We start from the raw sequence: 19,038 nt of genomic DNA, 5'->3' as shown, positions 1-19,038 counted from the left end.
GGACTCCATCTGCTCCAGCCGGCCGGATACGCATTGCAGCCCATTATGCGCATTGCAAACTGAGCTTGTTTTTCTTTTCCCTCTTTTTTTCGGTCCTCGTGATGTCTGCCCCTCAACTGAACCAACGTGCCAGCCCGAAGCCACCAAGCTTAGCACCAAGGCAAAGTTCCCGCGTAATTGGTTGCACACTAAAAGAAACTACGCCGCAACGGTGATCGGGTCGATAGCTAGCATCATCTCAAGGGAGTTTGTAAGTGAGCAAGGCGAGACAAGGGCGCTGCTACTGCTACGAAACCCTGGCCCAGCATTGCGCATCATGCGTCGCCTGCTTTGGTCGTACGTGTACGAGTACCAGCGACTACGGGTTTTCAAGGTCGCCGATGGTGATCACGTATCAGAGACAATTTAGTTCCTATCGTGATTCAATTGCTTCCCTGCCATTCGCGCGCTGCACATCCTTTGTCGAACGACGCTAGAGTGGTCAAAGATTGATTTGACTCTGAGTGATTTCTTTTCGCTTCCGTTGCATGTCGGGAGACGGGATCCATACAAAGCCGCCTCTGAGCAGTCATCTCGACCAGCTGCGGCCGACGGCCTCCAAAAGCAGAACAGAAAAAGAGAAGGGGAAAAGAAAAAAGTACCTTGCTGAGATGATGCCACTAGCATCCGCTGAGGCTGCCGACGTCACATGGCACTATGCAAGGTCCCCGACAGCTAGTTTTGGCTGGTCCGGTCCGTGGTGAGTAAGAATGAGCATCGTGGAGCGTGCTGACTGGAGCACCCATAGACTATCGATATCCCGGCCGTTTCCAAACAAGGGAGCTCTTTTGCTGGGTTGTTGCACATGCGCCTGACATCCTCATCTGTCAGAACGCTTCGAAACGATAGCACATGCCTGTAGTCTAGATTCGTCGAGATTGTTCAGATGATTTGATGTTTAGACTCTATCCGTAAAGCCAGTCGGTGATCTTCAAGGAGGTCTTAGTAAGCCAACTGCAGATCAATGAAGCTCACGTTTCTAAAAATGTCGTGTATCATCCCAACATTATGCCTTTACAACGACAAGTTTCAAATGAAAATGCCTGCATTTTAGTAGTAATTATCAAGTTATTATCAAGCATGCTGTAGATCTAAGACGAACTTTCAATTATACATCTCTTCGTAGCTTATGTACCTAGGTACCTATATCATTGAGAATGAACATCAAGGCCCCACGTGACAGGCAACTCAATTCGACTGTATTACCTAAGCACAGCTTACGTAACCATACATCGTCCGTTTGCAAAAACCTTCACTTAGATACCCAAAACCGTGGAGCACGACAAGCAATCAGTCGATATTTGATACCACGGGGCAGCCACGCAGCCACCAATCCCGCTGCTGTCCGATCAATCCAATCCCCCAGAGATTGTCTTCAATCTCAAAATCCCAAAAGCCTCGTGCTTCATCGGCCAATTCGAAGCGCCATTGGTGGCATCTCCCCCCGCACCGCACACACAAAGTCTCAACACCACACACCAAAACATCATGGATCTCCGATCTCTCCTCCGGCCAGCTTCCCAGCTGCTCACTCCCCTCCACTGCCTCTCCGCCTCCTCCAGAGCAGCTGTCGTATCCCTCCCGCTCACCTCCTCCCGCGGCCACAAAACCACCGCCCGCACCAAGCGAGCCCTCAAGATTTCCCCCCACGACTCCTTCCTACCCTCCCGCACCACCGAATTCCCCGCCGCCGACTCCATCATCTACAACCCTCCCGCGTCAGAGGCCTCGCCTTCTCACACGCCCTTCATCTTCCTCCCGCGCAACGACCCGCGCCGCCTCGCCATCACGCGCCTTCGCAGCACCGCAAGCAACCCCACGGCATACTCACAGACAAACGGCGAACTGCCACCTGAAATGCGCTACAAGCGCCGCCAGCCCAAATATAACCTGACAAAGGAGCACATCGAGGAGATGCGCCGCCTGCGCAACGAAGATCCCCTGACGTGGAGCGTGCAGAAGCTCGCTCGCAAGTTTGAGTGCTCGACTGTCTTTGTGCAGATGGCTGCGCCGGCGCCGCCGGAGCATTTGCAGTGGTTGAAGGGCAAGTTGGAGAGGAAGATGGAAAGGTGGGGGCCGAAGAAGACGGCGGCGAGGGAGGATAGGAAGAGGAGAGCTGAGATGCTGTATCGGGGCGAGTTATAGATGGCTGGATGTCTGTATAAAATTTGACCAATGGAGATACACAACTTTGGGTCGCATGGGGTGTTGAAAAGATGTCATGCTGAGATGAGCATGAGTATAAAGAGGAATTGGGCATTGGACTCAGCGTGGTGTACGATATACAAAACTTAAGATGAGACTTCATGACCAAGATACACATTCATGATGCAGGCAAATTCAGTTGAGTGAGTGAGAGATCCTTTCTCTATTGTGACGCCGCCATTAGTGTTGGGCAGAGTGCTCAACCGAAAAGCAATTGCTATATAAATCATGCCAGATGAAACGCCTTTATACAGTCGATGTAAGGAAAAAATAAAATAAAAGACCATCATCATCACCCATAAAAAAGAATGAACCATATCCAACCGTCTAGTACCTTGAATCCTTGGTTGTACTTTATTGTACCCTCATGCCTTTAGCTTTTTGCACATTGCCGCTTGTCTTTGTCTCCAGGAATGACTCGCCAACACCAGCCGCACCAGCTTCGTGCAGCGCCATTCACTTCGCGGGCCAGAATCTTATTGCTGCTGTTCTTTTCGTCTTCCCATTCGGGCACGCAAGCCCCCACCCGCACCATGCGGACGAGCTTGCGCTTGACGATGCCGCCAATGCCTTCGATTTCGTGTCTCTCGTAACCAGGTCCCAGCTGCGGCGAGGGCGTACGCTGATGGCGCATCTCCTCAATGATGGATTCGACGGTGCCGTTGGTGGGAAATGGGAACCCGGAACCGCCACCAGGGGGGGTGCCGGTGTGTTGTGGGCCCGGGCTCGGGGTGCCGGAGGAGGACCCGGTCGACCACGGAGCTAAGGTGCTACCCCGGGCATCCTCGGCATCGCAGTCGATTTCCTGCTCCTTTTCACGAGCAGCAAGACAGGCTTCTTCGCGGCCGCAGATTACGCCGCGATCGCCGTCTCCGATACCTGTGAAGCCTCCGTACTTGGTGCGCCAGCGCCAGATACTATTATGACGAGTCGCGTTAGCTTCAAATTGCAGCCACCTTGGACAAAGCCAAAAAGATATAGTCGAGACAAAAACATACCCTTTATAGTCGTGATCTGCATTGCGGATGCTATGACCGCAAGGCTGACACAGCCAGACGCCCTCAGTGTCGCACTGACAGACTGCACGTTGTACAGCTTCAGAGGTGAGAGGCAAAGATATATCCAGCGCCGGCGATGCGAGCGCCGCAATGGGAGCTTTTGCGCAAGTGACACACAGACGACGGTGTCGCTCGCGCAGAGCCGTCATAAGAGGGGGCTTAATAGCACAATTCTAACGTTCAGTGTTAGCAGCCGCTTTAGATGGAAGACGGTCTTTGTCGTATGCGTCATCGACGACAAAAGATTGACAAGGGACAGCAACTCACCCTGCAAATGATGTCGGCGCATCTTCTACACTCAGTCACCAGGTCGCGAGCGCAGCTGCCCGCTTTCCCATTGTAGTTGCGACTATCCTCCATGCCATAATTCCAATCACTCGCTCTCGCGCGGTATCGCAGCGTCTGCTCTGGGTCGACCGGCACAGCCTCCTTGGAGCAGCGCAGCGTCGCGCCCATGAGACTCGCTCGGTATTGGATCAAGCCATCGTGAATAACGCGGCACGAGCGGGCCAATGCGTCGAGAGTGTTGAGGTCGATGTGGGACACAATGCCAAAGACGATGCTGAAGTGCAACAAACCCCAACGTTAGTCTTGTTTTCTTTGCAGAGCGTGTAAGAAGGGGATGAATTGCATACGGATAGCACTGGAATGCCTCTCCCATGGCACTGTGAGCCATCAACTCCTTTCCCTCTCCAGACGCAGAAGCGTTTTCTTGCTGCAGTTTCTCCGTCATGGTGCTCTTCCTGCTAGGGAAGCGGCGTGCGGGAGGAATCCCATCGCCAACCACCATGACGGCGGCCCCGTTGTCACCCAACGCGAGAGGCCTGCCCGCGTCGTGCCAGGCGGCCATTGGCTGCGCCTGGCTGTCCTCCTCGTCCAGATCGACAAAGCGAGCCATGCTGTAGGAGCAACAGCACAAATCGCGACAATCCGGCGGTCTCCGAGCTCGGGAAGCCGAGAGAAACCCTCTTTTGAATGACTCTCCAACAGAAGAAACTAAAGGTAAAAATGGGCGGGATTGGCGAGACAGGGGGGGTGTGTGTTGAAAGAAGAGCAACAAGAGTACGAGTACGCACGGACAACAACGAAGAAGAAGAAAAACAAAAAGCAGAGGCGCAATTATGAGGAGATTAACATAAGACGACAGCAATTGTCGACGAAGCCATCGTAAGGGAGCCCATCGAAAAGAAGAAGAGGCGATTGCTAGGATTGCGAGTCCAACAAAGTGTCAGGTGGGCATGTAAGAGGAATAAAGGCACAGAGGCGCCCGAGTACTTGTACCTGGGAGGGATTGGAACTGGAACGGTAAAGGGCGGTCGGCCGGTTCTTGTGGTTCCGCCATCCGGGAGGTGTGCAAAGGTGAGGTCGGGTGAGGTTTAGGGGATGTTAGGGATGGGGGGCACAAACTCAGCCGCTAAAGGCCCTGTTAGCCCGCCCTGGCTCTCTCCCTAGCTGCCCTACTAATGCCGCCTCAGAGGGGCGTTGGGGCACTGCGCTGCTCGGAACCCGCTCCCCGCATTCTCCATCGCCAGCCCGGCTGCTGGTGTTGTGGTTTAGCAGCGATTCATCATCACCGTTGCATCATAACGTGATCAGGGCCGAGTTTTCTTTATTCATTGTTACTACTAAGATGACGACGAGAATTGGATTGGTAGCTCGTTATGTATGGGCATGTATCTGTACTTACATCTCGTATCGAAATACCCAGCAGAACTTGTGCCTGATGTAATACACGGATATTATTAGGCCTCAGCACGAGCAAGTATCATCAACAGTACAGTAAGACGGTGCTACTGTAGACCCAAGCATGGAAGCTCAACTTATGCCCCCAACAAGCATGGATCGATCACATCACGCCCCCCTTTCACTCTCTTCTTCAAGGCGCCTAGAATCCTTCTCCATCCAGTACCTCGTAATCCTCCGTGCCCCCGTGTCCCTGTCCCTCTGCAGAGCCTGAGACAGACACATGGACATGCCTCATGCAGCCCCTCGCTGGCATGCAGATGCAATCGCCTCCCCATTGGGCGCGATCGATCACCAGGCACACGCTCATCAACTTCTCCAACCACTCGCAACAGCCCCCTGCCTCACCGACAATATGGCGAAATGCCACTCTCTCCCGTTTAATTGCCCTTGCTTCACTTGTCCACGTCGCTTCCCTGGTGTCTTGACAGCGTCTAGTTGCTTCACGTGGCCTCGGCAGCGAACAGGATGAGGTTGTTACCCCTCAATGGCATGATGCCGGCAACGATGCAATGCAGGATGACAATGCCTCGTTTCAATGCTCTCTCATTAATGGTATGGCCATCATCATCAGCTAATAGGTACTGGGGTACAGACGCATTCCTACTCTACAGTATGTATGTTCGTGCCAGATCAAAATGTGGATAATCAGCTGGTACAAAGTGCCCACTACCTTCAAACTGCGACGCTACTGCAGACCAGTGGCACCCTGCCTGAAAAATCAAGGGGTAAAAACACAACTGAACGGATAGGGACGGGTATGGGAGAAAAAATGGAAAAAGGGAAGAGAAAAAAAAAATCTGCTGTGCCCATGACCTCACCTCGCTAACCCTCATTGCAACGCCAACACAGCAAATACACCGCCCACAACCGGCCGGGCGGTAAACTGGTTTCCGGGATATCCTCCCGTGTTCGTGTCATACAGATCGGTAAAAGCCCGCCACGTCGGCGTCTCGTTGATCCACTTGGCAATCAAGGAGATGAACATGGCCTTTGTCTTGGGCCCAGCCACTGCTGCTGCAAACATCTCCCAGTCAGTCTTGGTTAGCGTGCCGCGTGTGTCGAGAATGACGCCGTATTTGTTGGCCTTTGTCTGGTAAAAATCACTCTGCATGTCGTAGACGGACTGGGGAATGAACTTGAGCCCAAGAGCCTTGTCGGGGTACAGGTTGTACAGAAGGCCTTGTACATTGCAATGGTTCGTCAGCAATGGTTCGCAGCCAGTTCAAGGGTTCAATTGGGGAACTGTAAAAACTCACCGTACGTGGAAGCCGAATCATACTGGAGCACGCTGTGATTAGGAACAGATGCACGGTTGACGCCATGGCGAGACCAGAAGCCTAGATAATCCTTGGCAATGCTCGAGTAGTTTGAGGACAAGAAATCATGACCGGTCAGGGTAGCAATGCGAGACATGGCTTCCAAGGCAATTATGCCTTTGATGGCAAGATTCGTTTGGTTCCTGTTATGTTTGATGTAAGCACGCAGCCAATCGGCGATAGCAATGGGGGAAACACTCACGCAAGATGGCCGGCGAAATCATCGGTTGACAGCTGGTTTGCTGGAATCTTTGCATCTTCAATGAGATACTCTGCCCATTGCGCCATTAGAACCCAGTGTTGTCTGAGATAGTTGACATCTCCCGTTTTCTGGGCATAAGATAGCATCATGATAATCATGTTGCCACATTCTTCCAAGGGCATTGCTTCGTCATTTCCCTGAGGATATCCCAAGGCCTGTGGAAACCTGCCCAGGTCGTGGATCGCATACTTGTTTGGGTAGTGGCCACTTTCTTGATTCTCGAGGAGGGGCGCGAGAGTATATTTGATGAGATTGGGATCGAGGTACAACATGATGGGCCACGTAGGGAAGATGACGTCCACTGTCTGGATGTCACTGTTGGAGCTGATTTCCTTTAGAAAGACTCTGACTTTGTCCGGAGTGCCCGTATATTGGAGGGCGCCAAAGGCTTGCCGGACCGCGAGACTTGTAATCGTAAGGTAATCTTGGCCGCCAGCCGCGATAGAATCCCGCGCAATCTTGTTGTCCAAGTTGGCAGCATACTGGCTGGCGTAGGTATAGTCCTTGTAGAAGAATGGCGCAAGGTCTTCTTCGTCAAAATAATTGGTCCAGAGTGAGGGAACCTGTTCAGGAGAGTTGCCTTGTCCCTGGAATAAGATGGCATCATCTTGGGCAATACCAATGGTAAAAAGAGTAGATGCAGAGCCACTTTTTCCAACTGCACCTAGATCGCGTGCAAAGGCAAAGACGGGCCTATAACATTGATGTAAGTAATCTTACGGCCATCTTGTCAGAGCAATTTAACTCACCATCGATCATTCACTGCGCGATAATCCGTGTCGATATGGCCGGTAAGCGTGCCATTGGACAGGAACTGGCCGCGGACAACTGTGTCTTGACCAATCTGATAGGTCACGCCTCTCTAAAAATTGAAGTCAGCGTTTCATTCATGAGACATGTCGCGTTAGGCTTACAATGTCGCCAGTGGACCAATACCAGTTGCCCCACGATGCCTGGTCATTGGCCTCTTTGAACGCCTCTTGGTTTTGGCGATAAAATTTATGAGAACGTATCCCACTGCCCGCTTGGTGCTCCCATTGGATGGTTTGTGAGCTATCACCAGATGCCCATTCTGTCGACCAGTTAGCCATGCCCTTGCGTTTCAAGCTATAGTGACTTACCCCCTGATACATCAGCGTAGATTTGGACAGAATGCGAACGCCCGTCCAGAGACGCGGTTGAGATTCTCAGGTATGAAAACGGAATAGATTGTCTCCTCAAGTCGTCTGGGAATACCGGAGAGAAGAATTCGGCAATCATTTGGACCTGCCCTCCCACATTCATGGTAAATATTGTCCTAGTTGATGTGTATTTGAGCGACTGCTGGTCGACATTGTCTGCTCCAGGAGCCCCGCCCATCCAGTTGTAGGTCTTGCCGTCTACTCTGATAAAACCTTGCCATGCCTGAATTCCTTGTCTATTATAGCGGCTTAGTATCCCATAAAGTTCTTTCGATTTGACAAAGGTCAGTTTGAAACGGGTATACATACGTCCAATATCGAGGCCATTGACCGGCGAGGTAACCACTTGACTGCCCATTGGTTTGACCATTGAGCCAGACATTGAGATAAGGCGCTCGGACAGCCAAAGGAGCTGCAGGAGGCCTTGCCGGCTCAAAGGTTGAAACGGCTGCTGCGTGCCCAATAAGAGCCACCAAGGCCGCCGCAGCGACTCGTAAGAGCTTCATGGTCCAATGCAAGCCGCAGGTATAACGTCGACCGGAGTTCAAAAGAGGGGAAGAAACCATAGACAGGGGGGTATATAAAATAGAAAACAATAAACCGGGAATTTTATCTGCGTTTTATAATGAAACCGGGAGAGACGCTTGCGCCGTAAGAAGGGAGGAGAGACAGATCGGGTGGGCCTTTGTTGATCCTATGACGGTATGGATGGTTTGAGCTCAGCCAAAACGCGACTCCAAGTGAATGACCACGGCACTGAGGTCTAGAGGTGTTCTAGGAACGTCTTTCCATGTATAAGGTTGCAATTAACTCTAAAATATGTGACATACCACCACACGGTCTCTTGAAATGACCGCTGGCTATACCTCGTGAGAGTGGTGGGAAGCGGCCGACTGTAACCTCGCAGATGCGAGGCTTGCTGCGCTGTGTAGCCTTGGCAAAAACACCAATCAAATATGGAGATGCGCCTGGACTCCGCTTCTAATCGCGATATATGGTCAATTATCACAACAAATACAAGCGACTGACTAGCTGGAACTGTGTAATTAACCCTGCCGTGAGTAAGGCAGGGAGAAACTAGGTCTTGGCTCGACTTGGGAAATGAGGTGTAGCAACTGGAGAATGCGCGTGATGGATACTCTGGCTTGGCTCAACTTACATGCGCGTATAGAAATTTCGCTCCGGATTACACGCCGCGCTGACCTGAGTGAAATAAGTGAAGATGTTCATGCAAGCAGCATAATAGGGAGGGCGGGGATAGAGTTGATGTCATGTCATACAACGACATCAGCGTTTAGACGGCAGTTTTCGGTTCGGAACCTGGGGTCATGAGACGTGGATCCCATCCGCATCCAAAGCTCTCGCAGAACTGCCAAGATGTAGGCGGGCTGCTAGTGAGGAGAGCTCGCTACCCAACGTTCCGTCGTCTTCGAAGTGGATAAATCCGGTGACTAGCCCCTCAGCTAGCTGTGCCCTGGACGGCGGAGGTGGCATGTCAGTTCAGTGTCGGTAGATTCCACAATCATATACTGTAAACAGTGACGGCAGCACCAGAAAGGCGGCCCGGTATGCTGCATAGGAGGTAGGTAGGCTATACTTGCTTCATGTATCCAGCCTTTGATGCGGTTAGAAGAGATATCTCGGAACAAGGCACCTTGAGTCACCTAGACACGTTCATAGAGAGAGACCACGCATACTAGCAGCGGTGCCAAAGCGCCCCTCAATTAGATCTGTCTCACGCTGGGGCTTTAGCGGAGCCAACCCCAGTTTCCCGCACCTTTGCTCCGTAGCTACCGATCACATCGCATCGCATCGAGGTAACCAGAGCCAGGGCGTGTGTCTTAGGCGCTACTGCGGGCAAAAGCACTGGTAGGGGTCAGATCAGGCGGCTTCCCCAGGGGACACAGAAGGCCATTGCGATGGCAACTTACAGATTCGCACCCGATTCTTTTTTTCTCCCTTGGAGACGTGGCGTCAGGTTTGACGGCTCGTGTGTGGTGCATCTAAGAATTCTTGTTTATTGATACCTATGTAGGAGTAAAGATACTGTGTCAAGTGTATGTTCTTTTAGAGGCTCAGCAGCCGTGAGATGAAGTCAAGTCACCCAAGACACATAGAGGCAGGTACGGGCAACGGAAGAATCACTCCTCCGCAGCCAAGACAGATGGCAACTTTGTGTCACTGTCTCAGGTAATTAAAATTTCTTCTTCTACGAGTACAAAGAAGTCCCTGCATCGGCCGCTCTGCCCTTTTCCCAGACGCTTTCTTATCTCCGCCCTTTGAGCAAGGTGAGCTTCATGTGTCTTAGACGGCCTCTCTAACAAAGGGCTTTAGCGCTCCCCGCTCTGCTCCGCATCATGGGATCTCAGGCCCCAGAGTCCAGACTTCCCCACTGCGATTTCTGTACTGTAGATTGTTGTCCAACGCAGATCTAGAGCATGCAGCCTATTTAGATTAACTAGCTGTTGTTCAAGAGACGTCTCGTGCTGTCGAATGCAACATCGCCACGGATAGGAACAGTTGAATCACGGGGTCTTTCGGATTGTTATTAGTAGACATACGCACCAGAGCTCCAAACGCCTTACCCGTGAGTCGGATTTCGATGTAGCATGGAATTGGCTGTACTTGTTGGCCGAGTCTTTTAGATCCAAAGACATGCCCACTACTATAAAAAGTATTAGACAAACCGGTTTCTAGAGAGTCAGTTACCCGTCGTATCTTCTGGCAGCCTGCAGCATGTTTGTTCAAATATGGATACTTACAGCTACCTCGTACTCGCCATCTTTCAACCAACCATTTAGTACAGGCAAGTAGCACGACGATGCTCACAAATGCTACAGCATAAATACAAAACCAGAAGTCAATGCCTCGCACAAAGGAAGCTCAACTGACTTCTTTGGCATGCGTGTGACCTGATTATCATCGCGATGGCTGCGCTGCCCTACCTCGTACAAGCTGGAGTCGTACGAGCTGGAGAATCGGAACCGCATGGCTCTCAGGTAACACTCGGGTGGTCCAGTGCATTAACTCGATATCGAAAATGTGGTGGCCCTTGCATCTAGACATCTCTGGGAGATTCGACAGGCCCAGTGCAGCTTGGAAGGGAATGCAGTTACCTACCGGTAAAACTACATTCGTCTAGTATTCGGTATCACTCGCGATTTGGGATGCTGAGTAGGCATTTCCATTACTAACGGACTCTCGCTGGACACGGTTTCGCAGTACAATGAATGATCAAGATACAAAGGCATATATTTTTAGAGGCTCAAAGTCTTACACGGTGAGACATGGAACCGCTGTTCCCCTACATAGGTTTCATCTGCAAGGGCTTTTGTTATGAACTTGGTATCCCATGTTCTCCTCCTTACATCTCGTACTTCTTCATATGGTGGCATAGTAATCGCGTACTTGTACACCATACTAATCAACGATAGTGATCTCGTGCTTGCGGCCTCCCTTCTCTTTCCACCCTTGGAAATAAAACGGTGAACCGACGCCCTAGAACATGAAGGGATGATTGTTCAACTGAGACAAGGAGATGATGTTTTCACCATGATGTTCTAGAATCACAAATTTAGAACAGCGATAAAGCAGACCAGATTCACACAACCACTGCCTCTAATAGCTGTTATTAAAGCTATCGTCTATGATATTTCATTATTCAATGAAACAGCGCATCTAGAGCCTTTATATATAAAACACACACATAAATAAAAACGCCCACGAGACTCTCCGACGATAGCGCACCAGCATTGTCGCCGGATCTTGAGTCTCGGTCCAAACACGCCGTCCCAGCGATGGCGTAATAGCACTTTCGCTGTCGAGAATTATCGTTACTCACATGTTCCACTCGTTAGACAGCGGGTATAAACGCTGATGGGGTATCATAAAAAATATAACCGGAAAAACAAAACAAAAAGTCATCCAATGTCCATGAGGTAGAGAGTTACCGCATGGATAGGTTAAAGGCCGGAGTGTATTGCGAGGGCGCTTGGAAATGAACTTGGAGTGATAGCGCGACAGCATTGTCACAGCCAGGCTTTTTCCAAGTCCTCTGCGCAATTCTTTTCGGAATTGATGGTGCAGCACTGCCACATTGAGGGAGCCAGTCTTGGGTTGTTACCGGAGGCAACGGACCATGGGTGGCGACCGCAGGTGTGGAGTGAGCTGGACCACAAGAAAGAACCGCCACGGCGGCCGCAGAAGTATCAAAGTAATGAGAGGATTATCCAAGATGGCGGCAGAGCATACGCCGCCCTTGGAATAAGCATAATAAGAATGACAGGTTGAATTGCCCATTTGTGAATGAAAGGGTGAGCTGTGAAGACGTCATTGCCAAGCTGTTGTTGAAGGCCAAGTCGTGGCTGGTGATGCTGCCTTAATTGAGACGCCTCACAATCGAGACTTTAGATCTCTTGGTGTTGGGCTCGTCGAGAGAATTTCCCGAATCCGCGTTGCGTGGCCTCCCGTCTTGCTGCGCCATCCTCGAAGTCGCTGGCTGAGTCGTTATCGTGGAGCTTGGAGCTCGGAGGATTGCCGACGACCTTGAGCAATACCAGCATGACCCCGGAGCTAAGAATGCTAAGACAGAGAATTCCGATCATTGTGAGGTTACTCTTACGGAACTGGTGAGGTCCCGGCTTAGAATCCTCTGGCCAGCCAGAGTACAGGGCGTATGTGGTGGTGACACTCCCCAAGTTTCCAAGACCGGATACCAGAGCTGTGGCAGCTGCCACACCAACTTCACCATGTCGGCGCTGAAAGATTTCCGAGGTCCAAGTCATGCAAATGGGGACAGTTGGCCCCAGTCCGAAGCCCACCATCAAGAGACCACCGTACCGGGCCCAGCCATTTTCAAGAGCAAAAGTGGTCGTCAGTAGGCCCGCAATCTGAATGCAGACGGCTGCAGAAAAGAAGAATGGCCTGAAGCGATGAAAGCGATCGGAAACAGGTGTCACCAGGAGAATGGCAATGAGGTCCATCTGTAGTATGCCCAGTTAGAACCTTGACTTTACGAGGCCAAAGGAGGGGGAGACTCACAATCCAGATAGGAGCAAAAAGCAAGCTGACCACTATATCACTCGCCTCTGGCTGGATCGCAGCAATGATGACTGAACCGTAGAGCTGAGTGCCTATTCCGACTCCAACAACTCCAAAGTACATCAGACACAAAGGCCATAGCCTCCAATCAAGCAGCACAAGACCAAGATCTCTCAGGCCCCATGGACGAGCATGGTAGACGCGCTTCAGTTCAGAGTAGTGGACTTTGGCATCTTCGCCGGTGAGAACTTCGGGAGTAGCCGGAAGCCATTTGAAAAGACCAGTGCGTTTTCGCTCTTGTCCTGGTGCCAGGGGTCGGTCAGGAAGCCACCAGAGAAGCGCAAAGCTCAGGACAACAGCAACAAGTCCATACACAAGAAACATCCATCTAAAGCCAACCAAGCCCCTGTCACCGTCCATCAACTGGAATCCAGCTGATACAAGACCAACCACAGCAGCGGACACTTGGGAGGCAGTAAAGTACATGCCAATTCGCTTGGCTGTTCGAGAGGGCGGATAGAACAGCGTGAGGTAAAAAGCCATGCCCGGCCACATGCCAGCAATGACCAAACCCAGGAGGAAACGTAGAAATTTGAGGCTCCAAGGAGATTGGACAGCTGCGAAGCAAGAGCCAACAACTCCGGTAGCAAATACGATTCTAGCCATCCACACTCGAGGGCTGAGCTTGCTCATGATGAGGTTTGATGGGAAGTCAAAGATGACGTAGGACACATAGAAGAGAGCGAGGGCAGTAGATACGTCTTTGGGGGTGAGCCCGAGGACAGTCTCTAGATCATGGCCCTTGTCACGATTCATCGTCTGAGCAATACCAATGTTGGAGCGAATTGCCGAGCAAAGAAAGTACAGGATCCAGAAAGCTAAGGTTTAGTTAGTTTGAGCTCTTTCCGGGCCACCATGCTGCTAGGGAAGAAACATCAGAAGAGTGAAGTTTAGTACTGACGTGGAATAATTCTGAGATCAATTTTCCTAGTAGAAATGGAGAGTCAGCTAAAACATATCCACATGGTTATGGCCATAACTATGTCGAGTACATACTTGTAGACCCTCTCCACCGTTTCTGTGTCGTAGTCGGCCGGTCGGATACCGCCCTCTTCCTCGCCTTCAGGACTGCGAGATGATACAGAAGGAGAGCGAACCGTGCTTTCGCTCATGGTTGCTTGCTTGAAATCGCCAGGAGGCGGTGCTGATTGCGACGCCATCTTGGGAGGAAGCACTTCAAGCGTATGATGAGGGCAATTCCGACCGGCACGACTGTAAGGCACGTAGGGATTAAAAGACTCGACTATGAGATTATGTGAGGTTCGAAGCACAAGCCCAACTTATGATAGGCAGTATCACGAGTCTTGATGAGGGAGAAAACGGAGGAAAAGAGCAGCGAGAAGTGGGGGAGAATCTTTTTTTAAGGTTGATTGTGTGATTCAGTCTGCCGCGATTAACCACCAACTTTTTAACGCCTCGGTAGCCGCGGGCTAAGCTCAACAGATGCAAGGGCCGAGACCGGATTGCGATAAGACAGAAACTATCATGTAATATGGAAAGCATTGGAACTGAACATTTCTAGTCCAACTACCTGTAGCCGAAGATTCTCGTTATTCACCCAAATTTTGAAATCCGAATATCCTGTATCACACAGATCTACAAGGAGATAACCGAGATGCTGCGCATGAGCTACTGCTACCTCGAGGTACTTTTGCCATAGCTCCAACGGGAGCTTCCTGAGCTTCGGCAGTCGGATCTCGCTGTCGCTTTGACCTTGTCCAGGCGGGTCCTCGCACTAACTAACAGCTCTCTCCATTTTAGTAGTATGTGAAGGGCATTGGAAGTCTGTAATTTTCGGCGAGCAGATGGAGCAAGATAAGTAATGGTATTTTTGAAGGGCCGGTTAACATCACGCTCGGTATACTCTGCTTCATGCATTACATTAGTAAGATGCATGTAGGATTTGGGTGTCTTGGTTCATTCGGTCTATGTTGGAACTGGTGCCTAAATGTGTTCGGTGAGGTACCCGTGACTCCGTGCATGCATCGCTGATCTGCATGTACCGAGCCGTGCTTGCTTGACATGGTAACCACAACAACACCCGTCTTAGATTTTGCTTCAACAATTCGGTTAGAAACACTTAGGCCATGGCTCAGTTTCTCATTCTTTACAATATCCCAATGTTCATCCCAGCACTCGATGCTTGTTGACAATCTTGCCCGTAAACCGCATTGCAGCACCGTCGCAGCTCCCACCGCCGCATGCACCTGCATATTGTCTGCCTGAGGATGCCAGGCGTTGACGCCAATCTCCAACATCTGCCCTGCCAGCCTCGTGCTTTGGTTCGCCTGCGTCAATGCCTGATGTTCAAGTCCCCGCTTCAACAGCCTCATTATTCCCTCCCATGCATGCGGCTCTGCTTTCCCACACTGATAAATTCCCCAATCGTCCGCCTAAGGCCAAGGTTCAGGCCAAATGTCTCTCCAGCTCATCTGCACCACCATGTTTGCCTGGGTCCCCTGCTGGACTTTCGACGTCGCCATCTGGATTAATTGGCCTAGGATGCTCCTCCTCGTCCATGAGGCGACCTCCATGACACAAGTCCTCCCTCAAGCCCCCTAGGTCATGCGCAAGACGTCTTCTGGTGTGAATCTCTCAACCGGTTGGCATCCAACGCGGAAATCCGCCATCCTTACGCGGACACAGAGCTATTTACGGATCGCCGACAACCTCCTTCTCGTGCATCAAGTGACCATGAGATGAGAGGCGGGGGTGTCGTCTCATTCAAAGGACTGAACATATCACCACATTGCTCTCTCAGCAGCCCCCATTGGATTTCTCATCACGTATACTTTCTCTCAAGGCTGCTTGGTACGACATGGTTTGAGTCAAGCACGACCGTTATCAAAAGTGCAGAAATAGGTATCGCCCGCCGCTTAGTAGGATGCCACCTCTTCCGTCACGGGTAGACATGGCCATGCCAGGGGCACATGGGACGTCAGACGCACCCGCAAAGTCCTGCATAAGCCTTGGGGATCCTCGGCTCCAACAGCTCTTTGACACCCACCCACCAGCTTCGTCTTATGGCTTAGGGCGACAGCCACCGTGAAGCTGAATATTCGTTTGCGACAGCTTCTCCCATCTCTCAGCCTAGCGCGTCGACAGGCTAGCCAAGGAAAGACACCGGCTACGTTTCACCCTTGAGGTCCTATGAGATGCGCAAGGCGATGCGAGATGAATGGTTACCTGGTTACCTGGTTACCTTAAGCTACTCTAGGCAAGCATTCAGCCCTCCCATCAGATTGGTCTCTCACCGGTCGGGGAGCTGTGCCTAGCTCCCAGCAAGCTACAAGGTTCACAGACGTGCTATGCTCGAGTGAGCAGCGCCTCGGCTGCCGCCTGGCAAACCGCACATCACAGCTCTTACGCCGTTATGTCTTTGTCTTATACCACGGCCGGAGGCGCAGCTTTGCGTTGTAGTTTGCCCCACGTGCCAAGGTGGAGTGTGTCATGAACCTTTACGAGATAATACACCTACGGTAATGAGTCACGGAGATCGATTCGATAGGCATGCGTCTAAGCGGTGGTGGGTTGGCAGTCTTTGATCCGGGTCGAGTCACGCCTCAGAGGGGTGGTTCTGCCTAGAACTTCTCGGACATATTAAGGGCCCGGAAGAGCGCGTTTGGATTTCACAAGACATTGAAGGAATAGCAGCTTTTCCCACAAGAACAAGGACTCGGAGCATTATTACGCAGCACATGCGAACTCATACGAGAACAAGTTCCCTCCCGGAGTCCGCGCACAACCTGGTACACGCACAACCGCGGCACAGCCACCAAACCAGCCACGCCAGCACCTCGCCACATCACGTGATCTTCACCTGACTAATCCACTAATGATCTGGTCAGGAAGCGGAGCTGACGAGAACCTTGTCGAAAACATTCATACCAGAATTTTCAGGCCATCATCCCGCTCTGCGCGACCTCGAACTAATCCAAGCATCGATAGCCGGCCCAGCAATTCGTCACAGGCCGTGGGAATCACAAGCCAACGGCCAGCCGCCGCTCTTTGCTCCAGAGGCCGCACTCCGAGGGCAGTGACTGCTTCCGTCTCGACTGCAGCGCCACTCTCGACCTCATCATCGCTCCGGCGCATCGCACAGCTTAAAGGCTTGTGCCGCCAGCACCCAAAACTGCGCCTGGGGTACATCTCAGACTTGCAGGCCACCATGAGCGTCGCATACGAGCCTCGGTCCTTCATCCATGAGGGCGCATATCCCCCCATAGGCGACGAGCACGACCACGTTGCCGAGCAGCGTTATACCGACTCCGATGTTGCCGAGCACCTCAGCCATTATACCGCAGAAGCCTCTCTGCTACCGGACGACAGAGGCGTCATTGGAGACGAAAGAGATATTCTGGCAGACGACGATGCCGTCGTTCCGGAAGCGTCTCAGCTCGACCTAGGTGCCCCAGAATTCTCATCACCTCTTCAAGTTACGCTACATGCGCCGCCACCACTCCCAGATCCCATACCGGAAAACAAGGAGCCTCCACGAAGTGACATATCTTCTCCGTCATCGCGGCTAAAACAAATCCCCAAGCCCGAACGTGAGGTACACAAGAAGTCAGATGGCAAGTTTCACTGCCCACTAGATGACTGCAAGGAGGATATTCGAGCATTCTCTCGCAAGTGCGAATGGAAGTAAGTCATCTCCCCAGTCCCCCGATCTTGTGCATCAAACCAACACTCTCACAGCAAACATATGGACAAGCACGAACGTCCTTACCGCTGCCCGGCCGAAGGTTGCGAAAACCTACCAGGATTTACATATTCCGGCGGCCTTCTCCGACATGAGCGAGAAGTTCATGGGAAGCACGGTGGTCCCAAGAACACTGTCAACTGCCCCCACCCCAACTGCAAGCGACATACTGGCAAGGGCTTTTCTCGGCAGGAGAATCTTAACGAGCATCTTCGACGAGTACATACCAACATGGACACCTCTGCATCTCCAATCGAAATTGTTGCCTCTCCAGAAGACGACGAGAGCGAGAAATCTGGGTCGAAGCGCAAACGCCGTCTGAGCAGCCAGGGCATAGACGAACTGTCCGACCTTCGAGACGAAATCAAGCGGGTGCGAGAGGAGAACGAAAAGCTCAAGTCCGAGATGGATCAACAATCACAACACTCTCTAGCCATGATGGCACAGATTGCAGAGCTGCAAGACGCCTTACGCCACAGCCTCAATCCTCATGGGCTTGGAGCCCCAACAGCACAGATGATCTAGGAACCACTGTCTGCTGAGCTTAGCTTCCCCGACATGGATGAGACACCAGATTGCGGTATGCCGTCTTAAGCGACTATGAAAATTGCTACTTTGCACACACACTCCCCGCTCTTCTATTTACCTCCAAAATACCCTCCTCTTGTTTTTATATACACATACCACCTCCCTCACAAAGACAAAATTATATAATCCATAGACTTGTTTCCCCTCTGTTTCCCCCCTTTATGAGCGCTTCCTTCACCCCCCTCCTTATTTTGCGCCTTGGGGTGATCAAAAGATCAACTATCACCAATATGGTGAACGCATATTAGGAGCTCCTGGTTCTCGGTTCATCTCCCCTTTGTGTTTATTTTTACTTTCAGCCCTTGTCATTATTTTTTTTATCTATGTTTGGGAGAGGTGGCTTTGAGGGATACACAATTATTATTTCTTCTTTTTTTCCCATGGCGTTTCGCGGGGTAATCAGGGGCAGGTGGCACGGGAGCGAATACGGCATGCATGATATCCTAGGTTTTTAACGCTCAACTGCATATGAAAGACTGGTTAAAGGGGATGGGCTGGCTGGCTGGCTGTTTACAGCTTTTTTTTTTTCTTCTTTCGGACGGAGGGTAGGCTATGGAAATGACTTATATATATATACAAGGTTGTTTTCGGGATGGATCTGGAGATTGCATGAGATTCATCCTGTGTATGATGTTTTCTTTTATCTCCTTCTCGCAAGCGCTGCTTTTTTCTTTTACGCTCTGTTCTCCCCTATTTCACCTATCCTTTTCTTTTTTGTACTCTAGACGAACTCGCCTCTACCTCTACGTGATATGGGAAATGGGACCACTTGTACTAAAATAAAGATATAACGGCTGTTATAACGGTCTAAAAAAAAATCAAGACACAATTTCACTCTCAT

The 19,038-nt window shown here is 51.2% G+C and overlaps 5 protein-coding genes across 5 annotated transcripts; 2 read left to right on the top strand and 3 right to left on the bottom strand.

The window, feature by feature from the left end:
- Window positions 1-1,315: 1,315 nt before the first annotated feature.
- Window positions 1,316-2,489, top strand: V8C40DRAFT_231447 (mitochondrial 54S ribosomal mL58 domain-containing protein). Its single transcript, XM_083212926.1, has one exon. It carries the CDS (start codon window positions 1,528-1,530, stop codon window positions 2,182-2,184), a length of 657 nt encoding a protein of 218 aa, XP_083079700.1. The 5' UTR covers window positions 1,316-1,527; the 3' UTR covers window positions 2,185-2,489.
- V8C40DRAFT_231446 (uncharacterized protein) lies at window positions 2,389-4,652 on the bottom strand. Its single transcript, XM_083212925.1, has 4 exons — window positions 3,938-4,652; window positions 3,570-3,864; window positions 3,243-3,475; window positions 2,389-3,161 (listed from the first exon to the last, which is right to left on the bottom strand). Exons 1-4 carry the CDS (start codon window positions 4,198-4,200, stop codon window positions 2,618-2,620), a joined length of 1,335 nt encoding a protein of 444 aa, XP_083079699.1. The 5' UTR covers window positions 4,201-4,652; the 3' UTR covers window positions 2,389-2,617.
- A 476-nt stretch (window positions 4,653-5,128) lies between these two features.
- Window positions 5,129-9,094, bottom strand: V8C40DRAFT_231442 (DUF1793 domain-containing protein). Its single transcript, XM_083212924.1, has 7 exons — window positions 8,117-9,094; window positions 7,748-8,043; window positions 7,541-7,698; window positions 7,376-7,488; window positions 6,567-7,319; window positions 6,305-6,507; window positions 5,129-6,227 (listed from the first exon to the last, which is right to left on the bottom strand). Exons 1-7 carry the CDS (start codon window positions 8,371-8,373, stop codon window positions 5,878-5,880), a joined length of 2,130 nt encoding a protein of 709 aa, XP_083079698.1. The 5' UTR covers window positions 8,374-9,094; the 3' UTR covers window positions 5,129-5,877.
- A 3,061-nt stretch (window positions 9,095-12,155) lies between these two features.
- V8C40DRAFT_20050 (major facilitator superfamily domain-containing protein) lies at window positions 12,156-14,266 on the bottom strand. Its single transcript, XM_083211971.1, has 4 exons — window positions 13,904-14,266; window positions 13,809-13,834; window positions 12,848-13,725; window positions 12,156-12,789 (listed from the first exon to the last, which is right to left on the bottom strand). The coding sequence occupies exons 1-4, from the start codon at window positions 14,065-14,067 to the stop codon at window positions 12,214-12,216; spliced, it is 1,644 nt and encodes a 547-aa protein (XP_083079697.1). The 5' UTR covers window positions 14,068-14,266; the 3' UTR covers window positions 12,156-12,213.
- A 2,013-nt stretch (window positions 14,267-16,279) lies between these two features.
- On the top strand, window positions 16,280-18,442 carry V8C40DRAFT_20035 (uncharacterized protein). The gene is made up of 2 exons (XM_083211970.1): window positions 16,280-17,551; window positions 17,606-18,442. Exons 1-2 carry the CDS (start codon window positions 16,743-16,745, stop codon window positions 18,132-18,134), a joined length of 1,338 nt encoding a protein of 445 aa, XP_083079696.1. The 5' UTR covers window positions 16,280-16,742; the 3' UTR covers window positions 18,135-18,442.
- Window positions 18,443-19,038: the final 596 nt, after the last annotated feature.

The sequence above is a fragment of the Trichoderma camerunense genome, assembly GCF_050948025.1.
Source record: "Trichoderma camerunense strain CBS 138272 chromosome Unknown V8C40scaffold_1, whole genome shotgun sequence".
In the NCBI taxonomy this organism is placed as follows: Eukaryota; Fungi; Ascomycota; class Sordariomycetes; order Hypocreales; family Hypocreaceae; genus Trichoderma; species Trichoderma camerunense.
The sequence above is the reverse complement of the archived record's forward strand: the minus strand, read 5'-3'. Positions and strand labels throughout refer to the sequence as shown.

Bases quoted from the DNA above. Each gene is read 5' to 3' on its own strand.
- V8C40DRAFT_231447 (XM_083212926.1), top strand. From the start codon at position 1,528: ATGGATCTCCGATCTCTCCTCCGGCCAGCTTCCCAGCTGCTCACTCCC.
- V8C40DRAFT_231446 (XM_083212925.1), bottom strand. From the start codon at position 4,200: ATGGCTCGCTTTGTCGATCTGGACGAGGAGGACAGCCAGGCGCAGCCA. The intron at 3,865-3,937 runs GTATGCAATTCA...GTTGCACTTCAG, and splicing joins GAGGCATTCCAGTGCTATCC to CATCGTCTTTGGCATTGTGT. The intron at 3,476-3,569 runs GTGAGTTGCTGT...ACTGAACGTTAG, and splicing joins GCGCCGACATCATTTGCAGG to AATTGTGCTATTAAGCCCCC.
- V8C40DRAFT_20035 (XM_083211970.1), top strand. From the start codon at position 16,743: ATGATCTGGTCAGGAAGCGGAGCTGACGAGAACCTTGTCGAAAACATT. The intron at 17,552-17,605 runs GTAAGTCATCTC...ACACTCTCACAG, and splicing joins TCTCGCAAGTGCGAATGGAA to CAAACATATGGACAAGCACG.
- V8C40DRAFT_20050 (XM_083211971.1), bottom strand. From the start codon at position 14,067: ATGGCGTCGCAATCAGCACCGCCTCCTGGCGATTTCAAGCAAGCAACC. The intron at 13,835-13,903 runs GTATGTACTCGA...CATTTCTACTAG, and splicing joins ACGGTGGAGAGGGTCTACAA to GAAAATTGATCTCAGAATTA. The intron at 12,790-12,847 runs GTGAGTCTCCCC...GGCATACTACAG, and splicing joins TTTTTGCTCCTATCTGGATT to ATGGACCTCATTGCCATTCT.
- V8C40DRAFT_231442 (XM_083212924.1), bottom strand. From the start codon at position 8,373: ATGGTTTCTTCCCCTCTTTTGAACTCCGGTCGACGTTATACCTGCGGC. The intron at 7,699-7,747 runs GTAAGTCACTAT...ACTGGTCGACAG, and splicing joins CTACGCTGATGTATCAGGGG to AATGGGCATCTGGTGATAGC. The intron at 7,489-7,540 runs GTAAGCCTAACG...TTCAATTTTTAG, and splicing joins ATTGGTCCACTGGCGACATT to AGAGGCGTGACCTATCAGAT.